The sequence below is a fragment of the Lipophrys pholis genome (genome assembly GCF_963383615.2).
Source record: "Lipophrys pholis genome assembly, chromosome: 1".
In the NCBI taxonomy this organism is placed as follows: Eukaryota; Metazoa; Chordata; class Actinopteri; order Blenniiformes; family Blenniidae; genus Lipophrys; species Lipophrys pholis.
In genome coordinates this window covers 448,758-461,739 of record NC_137635.1, presented here as the reverse complement: position 1 = coordinate 461,739, position 12,982 = coordinate 448,758, and the positions used below count along the sequence as shown (strand labels likewise).

The 12,982-nt window shown below is 46.8% G+C and overlaps 2 protein-coding genes across 3 annotated transcripts in view; one reads left to right on the top strand and one right to left on the bottom strand.

Annotated features, from left to right (window-relative positions):
- Positions 1 to 1,051: 1,051 nt before the first annotated feature.
- Positions 1,052 to 8,199, top strand: LOC308116988 (uncharacterized protein). The gene is made up of 6 exons (XM_080475552.1): positions 1,052 to 1,275; positions 1,474 to 1,689; positions 1,819 to 1,953; positions 2,499 to 2,672; positions 5,325 to 5,478; positions 6,316 to 8,199. Exons 2-6 carry the CDS (start codon positions 1,653 to 1,655, stop codon positions 6,560 to 6,562), a joined length of 747 nt encoding a protein of 248 aa, XP_080331678.1. The 5' UTR covers positions 1,052 to 1,275; positions 1,474 to 1,652; the 3' UTR covers positions 6,563 to 8,199.
- Positions 8,155 to 12,982, bottom strand: part of LOC308116896 (UDP-glucuronosyltransferase 2B13-like) — a 6,186-nt gene continuing 1,358 nt past the window's right edge. Inside the window, exon 2 of one of the 2 annotated variants that reach the window (XM_080475397.1) lies at positions 8,155 to 10,928. In XM_080475397.1, coding sequence (XP_080331523.1) covers positions 9,318 to 10,919 — 1,602 coding nt within the window. In that variant the 5' untranslated portion in view covers positions 10,920 to 10,928 and the 3' untranslated portion in view covers positions 8,155 to 9,317. The remainder of the gene's footprint in view (positions 10,929 to 12,982) is intronic. The other variant, XM_080475398.1, reaches the window with a different exon arrangement.

The following is a 12,982-nucleotide window of genomic DNA, read 5'->3' as shown; positions in this document are numbered from 1 at the left end:
ACATCCACTTAACATAAACACACTAAACATAAACACACTAAACATAAACACACTAAACATAAACCCACCAAACATAAACACACTAAACATAAACACACTAAACATAAACCCACTAAACATAAACACACTAAACATAAACACACTAAACATAAACACACTAAACATAAACACACTAAACATAAACCTACTAAACATAAACCTACTAAACATAAACACACTAAACATAAACAAACCCACTAAACATAAACAAATCTACTAAACATAAACAAACCCACTAAACATAAACAAACCCACTAAACATAAACCTACTAAACATAAACACACTAAACATAAACAAACCCACTAAACATAAACAAATCTACTAAACATAAACAAACCCACTAAACATAAACAAACCCACTAAACATAAATCTACTAAACATAAACACACTAAACATAAACCTACTAAACATAAACAAACCCACTAAACATAAACAAATCTACTAAACATAAACCCACTAAACATAAATACACCAACTAAACATAAACATTGAGTAAAATACTTTTAAAACTTTTACATTTTAAATGATTTCCAAGCCGTTGGAGGTTCACAGGACCGGAAACAAGTTTACACAGTTTATCACTGTTATACATGAAATTTTATTGATTGAACTTAAATCGATCAGATCATTTAGATTAATCAGATAAAATGACAGATAATCAGTGAAAATATTACATTTATGGGATATTTGGTAAATATCATCCATGTTTGGGTTTTGTGTGGGAAAACTTGAAGTTTATTTTTTTTTGCTCTACTTGTCAAATCATCTGCAGGAACCAAAAGAAACAATTGGCTTGTTTACACACACACGCACACACACACACACACACACACACACACACACACACACACACACACACACACACACACACACACATGCACACACACACACACACACACACACACACACACACACACACACACACACACACACACACACACACACACACACACACACACGCACACACACAAAAGGATGTTGAAATCCATTAAGAGTCATTTAAAGGTCCTGAAAGTTTCCTGTTCAACGTTGCAGCCGGACGTGCTGGTCCCTGTTCTCGTCCTCGGTGTGTGTGTGTGTGTGTGTGTGTGTGTGTGTGTGTGTGTGTGTGTGTGTGTGTGTGTGTGTGTGTGTGTGTGTGTGTGTGTGTTATCAGGGTTTCCTGCAGGAGGGAGAAGGAGGAAGCTGCACTTACCAAGAAAAACACTGTCGACTGGATCCAGTTAATCTGAGAGTAAATCTGGAGCCGAGGATCGTTTTCATCTGTTCATGTTCAGTTTTACTGCAGTTTAGGATTCAATGTTTGAATTTATAGTCAGAGGAGGAATATGCTCTATAATCTGGATGTTAGAGAAGGAAGAAGCTCTATAATCTGAAGTTAGAGATTATCTCCACCTTGTTTCTTCTCTCACAAACCTTCCTCCCCCCTCAGTATCAAGCAGCCTGGAGCCAAAAGAGGGCTGGACCCTCCAGGACCTCCTCCAGGACCTCCTCCAGGACCTCCTTCAGGACTGCCAGACCCTCCAGGACCTCCCCCAGGACTTCCAGACCCTCCGCCCTGCTGCTCGGTGCCAGATCGACTTTGGAGGTCCTGACTGTTGTCCTGACACCATGATGCTCTACCTGCTGGTCCCTGCTCTCCTCCTCGGTGTGTGTGTGTGTGTGTGTGTGTGTGTGTGTGTGTGTGTGTGTGTGTGTGTGTGTGTGTGTGTGTGTGTGTGTGTGTGTGTGTGTGTGTGTGTTTTATGCTCAGTGTTTGTCTCTCGTTGGTCTTCAGGTGACGTCCAGGTGAGAGACACATGGGCAGAAGAAGCAGGACAGTTCAGGATCAATCAGACGATCGATCAGACGATCAATCAGACGATCAATCAGACGATCAATCAGACGATCAATCAGCTGATCGATCACCACAGTGAGTTCATCTCCTTTAATCCTCATCAATCGTTTTACGTCTGAACTAAAGAGAATTTATTCAAACTCACCGTCACGACAGAACAGAGAAGAAACTTTATTGATCCTAGACGATTAATTCTGCATAACTAGAAATCAATAACTTAAAAACAAACGTGTCACGTTTCATGTTTTTAAAATCTTTAGAACTTTGTGTGTTTGGATGATTTTTAAATGTTTTAACAGATTTTTATTTCTTATTAAAAACATTTAGTTGTTTCTGTTTCTTCAGTCATAAATATAAAATAAGTCTAGAAATATTTTGAACAGGTTTTATATATTGACATATATATATATATATATATATATATATATATATATATATATATATATATATATATATATATATATATATATATATATATATATATATATATATATATATATAGGGTCTATATATATATATATATATATATATATATATATATATATAAATAAATAAATAAATATTAGGTCGTTAAGCTTTGAGGATCTTAGAAACTAAATGTTGTGTGAATGTGTCTGCAGGTTGGAGGAAACCGGACAACCAGACGTTCAGTCTGTTTGAAGACGAGAGGACTCGTGATGAAGAGGAGAGGACTCGTGATGAAGAGGAGAGGACTCGTGATGAAGAGGAGAGGACTCTGGTGGAAGAAGAGCTGCAGAGCAACACGACCTTTGACCTGGTGACAGAAGACGAAGGTGATGGAGAAATTTCTTCTTCTGCTCCAGATAAAGACAGAAAAGAGACGAGTTCCATTCAGCTGCTGCTCCGACCTGAACTGTGAGGTGGAGCAGGGTGTTAGGGTGTCAGGGTGTCAGGGTGTTAGGGTGTCAGGGTGTCAGGGTGTCAGGGTGTTAGGGTGTCAGGGTGTTAGGGTGTCAGGGTGTTAGGGTGTCAGGGTGTTAGGGTGTCAGGGTGTTAGGGTGTCAGGGTGTTAGGGTGTCAGGGTGTCAGGGTGTTAGGGTGTCAGGGTGTCAGGGTGTCAGGGTGTTAGGGTGTCAGGGTGTCAGGGTGTTAGGGTGTCAGGGTGTCAGGGTGTTAGGGTGTCAGGGTGTCAGGGTGTCAGGGTGTCAGGGTGTCAGGGTGTTAGGGTGTCAGGGTGTCAGGGTGTTAGGGTGTCAGGGTGTCAGGGTGTCAGGGTGTCAGGGTGTTAGGGTGTCAGGGTGTTAGGGTGTCAGGTGTCAGGGTGTCAGGGTGTCAGGGTGTCAGGGTGTCAGGTGTCAGGGTGTCAGGGTGTCAGGGTGTCAGGGTGTCAGGGTGTCAGGTGTCAGGGTGTCAGGGTGTTAGGGTGTTAGGGTGTCAGAGTGTTAGGGTGTTAGGGTGTTAGGGTGTTAGGGTGTCAGGGTGTCAGGGTGTCAGGTGTCAGGGTGTCAGGTGTCAGGTGTCAGGGTGTCAGGTGTCAGGGTGTTAGGGTGTTAGGGTGTCAGGTGTCAGGGTGTCAGGGTGTCAGGGTGTCAGGGTGTCAGGGTGTCAGGGTGTTAGGGTGTCAGGGTGTCAGGGTGTCAGGGTGTCAGGGTGTTATCGTGTCAGGGTGTCAGGGTGTCAGGGTGTCAGGGTGTCAGGGTGTCAGGGTGTCAGGGTGTCAGGGTGTTAGGGTGTTAGGGTGTTAGGGTGTCAGGGTGTCAGGGTGTCAGGTGTCAGGGTGTCAGGTGTCAGGGTGTCAGGGTGTTAGGGTGTCAGGGTGTCAGGGTGTCAGGGTGTTAGGGTGTTAGGGTGTTAGGGTGTCAGGGTGTCAGGGTGTTAGGGTGTCAGGGTGTCAGGTGTCAGGGTGTCAGGGTGTTAGGGTGTCAGGGTGTCAGGGTGTCAGGGTGTCAGGGTGTTAGGGTGTTAGGGTGTCAGGGTGTTAGGGTGTCAGGGTGTCAGGGTGTCAGGGTGTCAGGGTGTCAGGGTGTCAGGGTGTCAGGGTGTCAGGGTGTTAGGGTGTCAGGGTGTCAGGGTGTCAGGGTGTCAGGGTGTTAGGGTGTCAGGGTGTTAGGGTGTTAGGGTGTCAGGGTGTCAGGGTGTCAGGGTGTCAGGGTGTTAGGGTCAGGGTGTTAAGGTCAAGGGGTTAGGGTGTTGGTGTTGTGGTCAGGGTGTTTAAAAACATTGTTAAATAGAACAAAGTGCAATGAGGATCATTAAAAGAGCTTCTGACTCCATATTCTGTGTTGATTTAATTATTTTGACCATAAAATCAACAATAAAATCAAAAATAACTTCTTCAGATTCCTGGAATGTTGACACTTTTACCCTTTTTAGAATTTTGCACGGTTGAAAGGGAAACCTTCTCTGGGGGGCGGAGCCTGGAGAGGAAAGAGGAAGTGATGTCACGTCAGGAATGTTTCCTCTCGACTGCTTTGTCGTTTTGTTGTGGTGCTTTTTTAAAAACAATGTTTTTCAGATTGTCAACACAGAAGGATCTAATAGAATCTATCTACATAGACATATTGTAGTAGACCAGTGATAGAATGTGTATGTCTACACATACATTCTCTAGTAGATTGTTCATATATCATGCAGACTAAATGACTTTTTTTTTTAACAAATTAAAGGTTTTAAATTGATTAATTAAATGAATGTGCTATTCCATCAGATCTACTCTCTTTGGTCTGTCGTCTCCACGGTAACTGATATGGAGTCAATCACGTGGCCTTGACCATCGTTGTTGGCGTCTCGTTTTCAGATCGTCTGTTCTGTGACGAGTTACTCTGTTGATCGTCGGGATACGACTCAAATCTGTACATTGACCTCCAACGCTCCTCCATCCCTCTGTCTTACTCTTCTTCATTAGTCTTCATCAGACTCGTCTGTCTGCTGGAGCCTGTTACTCCTGTGATGTCACAGCCAAGATGGCGGCGGGTCAGAACGCTCTCTCGGCGGCGACCAGGAATCATGACTGAATTTCAATTTTTTCTTTGGGGGGGGGGGGGGGGGGTTGAATAAAAAGAAAATGTTTTTCAAGATCTTGAAAATTACATTATGAACTAAATCCAACAGTTTGACTACTTATGAAAATTAAAATGATTTAAATTAAAACAAAAAAGAGAGAAAATCTCTCAGGGAAAATAAAAGAAGCAAATAAAGACGAGATGTGGAGAAATTCTTTATATTTAATATTCTCAGGTTTTCCCGTGGATGACATAAAGCATTGAGGCGCCCTCTGCTGGTTTTCTTATGCAACGACATCCAGTTGGAAGAAAACACACACGCACACACACACACACACGCCCACACACATGCACACACACACACACACACACACACACACACACACACACACACACACACACACACACACACACACACACACACACACACCGAGTACCAGGACCGGGAGAACCCGTTCCTGACCTCCATGTGGATCGTTGCAGAGACTTTCCAGGACCAGGAGAACCAGGTTCCAGGTCAGCAGTGTGACCGGGAGCTGCTGCTGGAGTTAAGCCACGCCTACTGCGAGGGAGGATTCCACCAGGAGATGATGGCGCTGAGCGCAGACGACTGGTGCGTCCTGGACAACGTCCTCAGGTAACGACTGTCCCCACCTCATCAGAGGGATTCACCCTGTCACACACCTCACTGCTACTTCCTGTTGCAGAGCTGCTGCCCCTCTACTGTCGACATCACTGCCACTATTTCATTAAACTCCTGCTTACTGGAGGAAACAACGTCCTCCTCTAACACCAGATTATAGAGCATCTTCCTCCTCTAACATCACATTTCTAGAGCATCTTCCTCCTCTAACACCAGATTATAGAGCATCCACCTCCCCTAACATCAGACTATAGAGTGTCTTCCTCCCCAACCTCAGATTATAGAGCATCTTCCTCCTCTAACACCAGATTATAGAGCACCGTCCTCCCCTAACCTCAGATTATAGAGCATCTTCCTCCTCTAACACCAGATTATAGAGCATCTACCTCCCCTAACATCAGATTATAGAGTGTCTTCTTCCCCTAACCTCAGATTATAGAGCATCTTCCTCCTCTAACCTCAGATTATAGAGCATCTTCCTCCTCTAACACCAGATTATAGAGCAGCTTCCTCCTCTAACATCAGACTATAGAGCATCTCCCTCCTCTAACACCAGATTATAGAGCATCTTCCTCCTCTAACACCAGATTATAGAGCATCTACCTCCCCTAACATCAGATTATAGAGTATCTTCCTCCCCCAACCTCAGATTATAGAGCATCCTCCTCCAACACCAGATTATAGAGCGCCATCCTCCCCTAACCTCAGATTATAGAGCACCTTCCTCCTCTAACACCAGATTATAGAGCGTCTTCCTCCTCTAACACCAGATTATAGAGCATCTCCCCCCCCCAACCTCAGATTATAGAGCATCCTGCCACTCTGTTTCAGACCGTACAACGATCTGACCGTCTGCCTGGAGAGGCTGACTCATTTGGTCGGCTGCTTCTTCCCAAACGCCGACGTCCAGGACATCTTCGCCCACGTCCACTCGCTGTACTTCCAGAGCTGCAGGCAGGAGGCGCCACAGCAGGAGGACGCTCCACACGGTCTGGTGGTCGCTCTGACGCTGCTCCCCGTCAGCCTCGTCCCCGTCCTCGTCTCCATCCTGGTCTGCAAGAGTAAAGCTGCAGCCTGAACCCACCGGGGGTCAAAGGGCAGCATGAGGACGGGGCTGGAGGGTCAGAGGACAGGGTCTTCCTGAGCTCAGCAGAGAGGAAGGAAACCCTCAAACACGCAGAACAAATCAAGTCACATCTTCTCAGAAAGACGCAAACTGATGAGACGCCGTGAGAAAAAACGCTGATTTCACCTGAAAAACACTTAAATTAACTCAATGAGACACGAAACAATCAGATGTAATCATGACTTCAGATCGGGGGACACTTCAGATAGGGGACACTTCAGATAGGGGACACTTCAGATAGGGGACACTTCAGATAGGGGGACACTTCAGATAGGAGTCTACAGATAGGGGACACTTCAGATAGGGGACACTACAGATAGGGGACACTTCAGATAGGGGACACTTCAGATAGGGGACACTTCAGATAGGGGGACACTTCAGATCGGGGGACACTACAGATAGGGGACACTTCAGATCGGGGGACACTTCAGATAGGGGACACTTCAGATAGGGGACACTTCAGATCGGGGGACACTACAGATAGGGGACACTTCAGATCGGGGGACACTACAGATAGGGGACACTTCAGATAGGGGACACTTCAGATAGGGGACACTTCAGATAGGGGGACACTTCAGATAGGGGACACTACAGATAGGGGGCACTTCCGATAGGGGGACACTTCAGATCGGGGGACACTTCAGATCGGGGGACACTTCAGATAGGGGACACTTCAGATCGGGGGACACTTCAGATAGGGGACACTTCAGATAGGGGGACACTTCAGATCGGGGGACACGGCTCTCTAAGATCCCAAAGAAAGAAACATTCTCACGACAGACAGGAAAGGATTAGAGACTCACAAAAACCTGATCGGAGTTAAAACCACAACGAAAGAAAAACTTTGACGCTTCACGTCGGGAGAATCTGAGAAAAACCAAACATCCTCAACTAAAGTCCCAAAGAATTGATCCAGATGTTCTTTTAAAACTGTCTGAAAGGGACGACGACTGACCTTCAGATGGACTTCCTGTTGGACTTCCTGTTGGACTTCCTGCTGGACTTCCTGCTGGACTTCCTGTTGGACTTCCTGCTGGACTTCCTGCTGGACTTCCTGTTGGACTTCCTGCTGGACTTCCTGCTGGACTTCCTGCTGGACTTCCTACTAGACTTCCTGCTGGACTTCCTACTAGACTTCCTGCTGGACTTCCTGTTGGACTTCCTGCTGGACTTCCTACTGTACTTCCTGCTGGACTTCCTACTGGACCTCCTGCTGGACTTCCTACTGGACTTCCGACTGGACTTCCTGCTGGACCCTCGGCTTCAGAGTTCAGAGTCTGTATCCTCTTTCCGTCTGAGCCCATCAGGTGCCTGAAGACCCGATCAGGTCCACCAAGACCAAATCAGGTCCACCAAGACCCGATCAGGTCTACCAAGACCAAATCAGGTCCACCAAGACCCGATCAGGTCCCTGAAGTCCTGATCGAATCCCCAGACCTGGTCTCTTTACAAGAATGCTGCAATACTCCTTTCCTCCACTAGAGGCATCATGTCTTCTGTTCTGCTTCTATTAGATGAAAAAGTTTTTCCTTCCTTCATGTTTTCATAAAGTCTTTAATCTTCCAGTAATAAAACCCGACATGCAGCAGAACATTGGTCCAAGTTTGATTTGAGGAGAAACGAGCAGCTGATTGTCAGTTTGTTAGATTTTATTCTCTGATCAGCCGAGCGACAGGAAATGAAAACACTTGAACAGGAATGATGGAACCGATTCAGTTCCTACAGAACCCAGGATCTCCTGAGAGCTTCAGAACCTCTGAGCAGCAGCGAGAGAAGCTGGAACTTCTCACGTGTTTCCTACTGAAGCTGATTTGGTGGAAAAACAGAACAAATCCAGTAAACGTGTCTCAGGACTTTGTGGGATTAAGACACAATCGGTGGTGTTGTAACAGGATGTGGGATTAACTCAGAATAAAGCCCAGCGTGACTCTGGGGCGTTCCAGATCAGCAGTTGGACCAGCAGCTCTCTTTGTGGTTTTACTTCAGCTGAGACGAGTGTTGGACGGGAGCGCCCCCGCTGGGCCGTCAGCAAAACTGGACCTGAACTTTTAGAAGATTAATTCATCTTCTATTTTTCTGTTGAGGAAATAAAAATGTATTTATTTTGGCTGAAAAGAGAAAAATTGTATTTGAAGACAAAAGTTAAATGTGCAGTAATAAGAATGTTTTAGAGGAACGTCCCAACAGACTGGGAGGACTGAAGAATCTGGAGCTTTAGATTATATCTTCATTCAGCAAATGTTTCAGTCGAGGGATTAACGGTTCAATTCCAGAGCAGCTCTTCTTTTGTCTTTAGGAACTAAATCACTTTGATGGAAACCGAACATTAAACACAAAGTTAACTTTTATTGAAGTCCAAGTCCTGGAGGGGGGGGGGGGGGGGGGGGGGGGGGGGGGGCGACGTGGACTTCCTGCTCCTTCTTCACTCAGGTCCCCTGAACGCCTCGTTACCTTGTTTTGTAGACGATGACAGTGACCACTAGAGGTCGCCACCAAGCTCACGTTCAGGTTCTAATAGTGCGGCGGAGCCCGACCACCAAGGGACCGGCAGCAGTGAAGCAGCCTCATCACGAGGCCCCATGTCTTGGTAAAGTCCCGGCAGGACGGTGAAGAAGGTATTTCATGTGAATGTGACCTGAAACAACCAAAGAAGGAGGGACTGGAACATCGTGGCCGTTAAAACAAGTCGTCCATTTCCTGCTCGGCGTCACTCCTGCTTGGGTTTCTTCCTTCTGCACATTCGGAGCCACAGGAGTCGTATGGATCCGACCAGCAGGGCCGTCAGGAGGACCAGTACCACCAACAAGAAGCAGAGCACATCCAGGGAGTAGTACGCATACCAGGACATCTTAAAGGACTCGGTGCGTAAGTGTGCAGCTCCTTTGTGTCTCATAACGAACTCGGTCCAGAACACGGCAGAGTCCAGTGGATGTGTGGGTTTGTCCCGGTGCAGCAAAGACAGCCGCCTCATGTTGTTCCGGTAGGACGGGTCATGAAGAACCTCTCGTAGCGCTTCCAGGAAGCTCCGCCGGGTGGTTTGGGTCACGTCCACCACCTTGGCGGTTCCTCGCACCTCCATTCGCAAAAGGTTCTCGAACTGGTCAAAGATGAGAGGAACTCCTACGATCGGCACGCCGTGGTAAATGGACTCGTAGATCCCGTTGGTGCCTCCGTGGGCAACGAAGGCTTTGATCTTGGGGTGACCCAGCAGGTCGTTCTGGGGCATCCACTTCAGCAGAAGCGTGTTGTTCCCTATATTGTCGGGGCGTTCTCCGGCATGTCTCCAGATGATCTTCTGAGGAAGTTGAGCAAAGGCAGCAGCGATTTCCGAAGTGATTTCTTTGGGCAGACCTTTGACCAATGTCCCAAGAGACATGAGGATGAAGCCGTGGTCTCCTGAACTCTGGACGAAGTCTTCCAGCTCCGCCGATAAGGGCTGAGACGGCTTACATTGAAACCCACCGATGTAAACGACGTTCGGCATGGTCGGCCTCGGGAACTCAAAGACGAAGTCCATCCTCATGAGCCACATGTCGGCTCCCTGAAGGAGGTGGTAGAAGTTGACATCGGGACCGAAGTAGCGCTCCACCAGCCGGTCGTAGTGAGGGCACACGATGGCCTTGTCGATCCAGGTGTTGAAGGCGTAGAAGAGTATGTTCTGGATTCTCTGCAGGAAGGTCATTTTGTCAGATGCGGCGTATCCAGAGGTTGGAACGTAAGACGGAGGAGACGGCGCGATGACAAAGTGAGCCTCCCCGCTGGTGATCCATTTCACGTTAAAAACTGTTGGTAGCTTCAGTTCATGAGCCATCAGAACTCCGCTGGGCAGACCAGGATCCAGGAGAACCACATCGAACCGAGCGTCCCGGATGCTCTGCATCAACGGCTTGTTCTCAAACATTTCCACCACCAGCTGACTGGCCTGCCGGTGGATCTCTGAAAGGGACCCGAGCAGTTCCCAGTAGAAGTTCACAAAACCCATGAGAGAGGTTCCTTCCTTCTGGATCAGCAGCATCTTCTCCAGGAAGGTCAGAAAGTAGTCCTCGTTCTCGATCATGAGGGCCTCCGGTAGGGTGACGGTGATGGAGCGGTAATGTGGCGCCTCCTCCTTGATGTACCAGCTGGTCGCCGTGCGGACGACGGTCACCTGGTGGCCTCCGGCATGCAGCCGCTGGATCAGCAGGTTCATGTTGACCCAGTGACTCCCATCAACCGGGAACACCAGGACCTTCCCCCCCCCGACCCCCCCGGGCAGAAAACACCAAGTCGCCACCAGAAGAAGGAGGAGAACTCCTGGGGGGCGCGCCATCGCTTCACCCTGAGGAACAATGAAACACAACAGCTGTCAGTGGAACAATGGTTGATGGTTGATGTGTTGAGGACTGAAACCAGGAGTGCTACAGAAAACACTGAAACCTGAAACACTGAAACACTGAAACACTGAAACACAGAAACACAGAAAACACTGAAACACAGAAAACACTGAAACACTGAAACACTGAAACACAGAAACACTGAAACACTGAAACACTGAAACCCTGAAACACAGAAAACACTGAAACACAGAAAACACTGAAACACTGAAACACAGAAAACACTGAAACACTGAAACACAGAAAACACTGAAACACAGAAAACACTGAAACACTGAAACACAGAAAACACTGAAACACTGAAACACAGAAAACACTGAAACACTGAAACACAGAAACACTGAAACACTGAAACACAGAAACACAGAAAACACTGAAACACAGAAAACACTGAAACACTGAAACACAGAAAACACTGAAACACTGAAACACAGAAACACTGAAACACTGAAACACAGAAACACAGAAAACACTGAAACACAGAAAACACTGAAACACTGAAACACTGAAACACAGAAAACACTGAAACACTGAAACACAGAAACACTGAAACACTGAAACACAGAAACACAGAAAACACTGAAACACAGAAACACTGAAACCCTGAAACACAGAAAACACTGAAACACTGAAACACAGAAACACTGAAACACTGAAACACAGAAACACAGAAAACACAGAAACACTGAAACACAGAAACACAGAAACACTGAAACACTGAAACACTGAAACACACAAACACTGAAACACAGAAACACAGAAAACACTGAAACACAGAAACACTGAAACACTGAAACACAGAAACACTGAAACACAGAAACACTGAAACACTGAAACACAGAAACACAGAAACACTGAAACACTGAAACACTGAAACACTGAAACACACAAACACTGAAACACTGAAACACAGAAACACTGAAACACTGAAACACTGAAACACTGAAACACAGAAACACAGAAAACACTGAAACACAGAAACACTGAAACACAGAAAACACTGAAACACTGAAACACTGAAACAATGAAACACAGAAACACTGAAACACAGAAACACTGAAACACTGAAACACTGAAACACTGAAACACTAAACAACAAGAAGCTCTGAAGCAGAGCAGAATGAAGCTTCATGGTAGAAACATGAACGATGTCGCCGCTCAGTTCTACTGATGGAGGTAAAAATGTAAAACAGCTTCCAACCAGCTGAACTTCTGCTCCTTAACTTCCTTTAACTATCACGAGGCTTCAGTGTTTCACTGATCTGCTTCAGTCTGACGGTTTCCTGTGACACTGATCTGCTCCGATGTCACTTCCTGTTGTCTCGGTCTGCTCGCCCCCCCCCCCCCCCCCCCCGACCTGCTGTTTGCTTCAGGTAGAAGCCGATTCAGTGTTTTCTCTCCTTGATTCTTGGTTTTGAACCAATTTAAAGGTTTGTACTGTTTCCTGTCTGACCGCTGCGGCTCTGGTCTCGGTTCCACCGTCACGTTTCAAGATATCAGCAGCAGGAAGTTTGTTTTGCAGGAGCAGCTTCCCTCCGGTGTGTCCAACCGTATCGCTGGCCGCCGTATAGCGAGCAACCACAGATCAGCTCACACTCAAGTGTTCTGCAGGAGATATTAAGCTGCGGTAAGCTGAAGTCAGTGGCCATTAATGCTCCTGCAGCTCCGGAACTCGTTGGGTTTTCGGATTCCACTCCAGAGTCAGGAAGCTAAAGGAATTAGCCGAGACGCCAGCAGCCGCCACCGGAGACACGGAGGGAATGAAAACAGGTTGGACACATCAGTCCTACGGTGGTCGTTTCTAGAAGCTCCTCCCACGTGTTGACGCTGATCAGGAGACACTAAAGGGAACCTTCTCGGTAGAGATCTGGAGCAGCGATTACGATTCAGACTCCAATGAGTTGAGGTTCTGCAGCGTTTATTCCTCAGGAACTAGAACCGCAGGTTTCCTGGAACTCCAGCAGAATCCTTCAGTCTGAACTACTCAAACACACAGCAG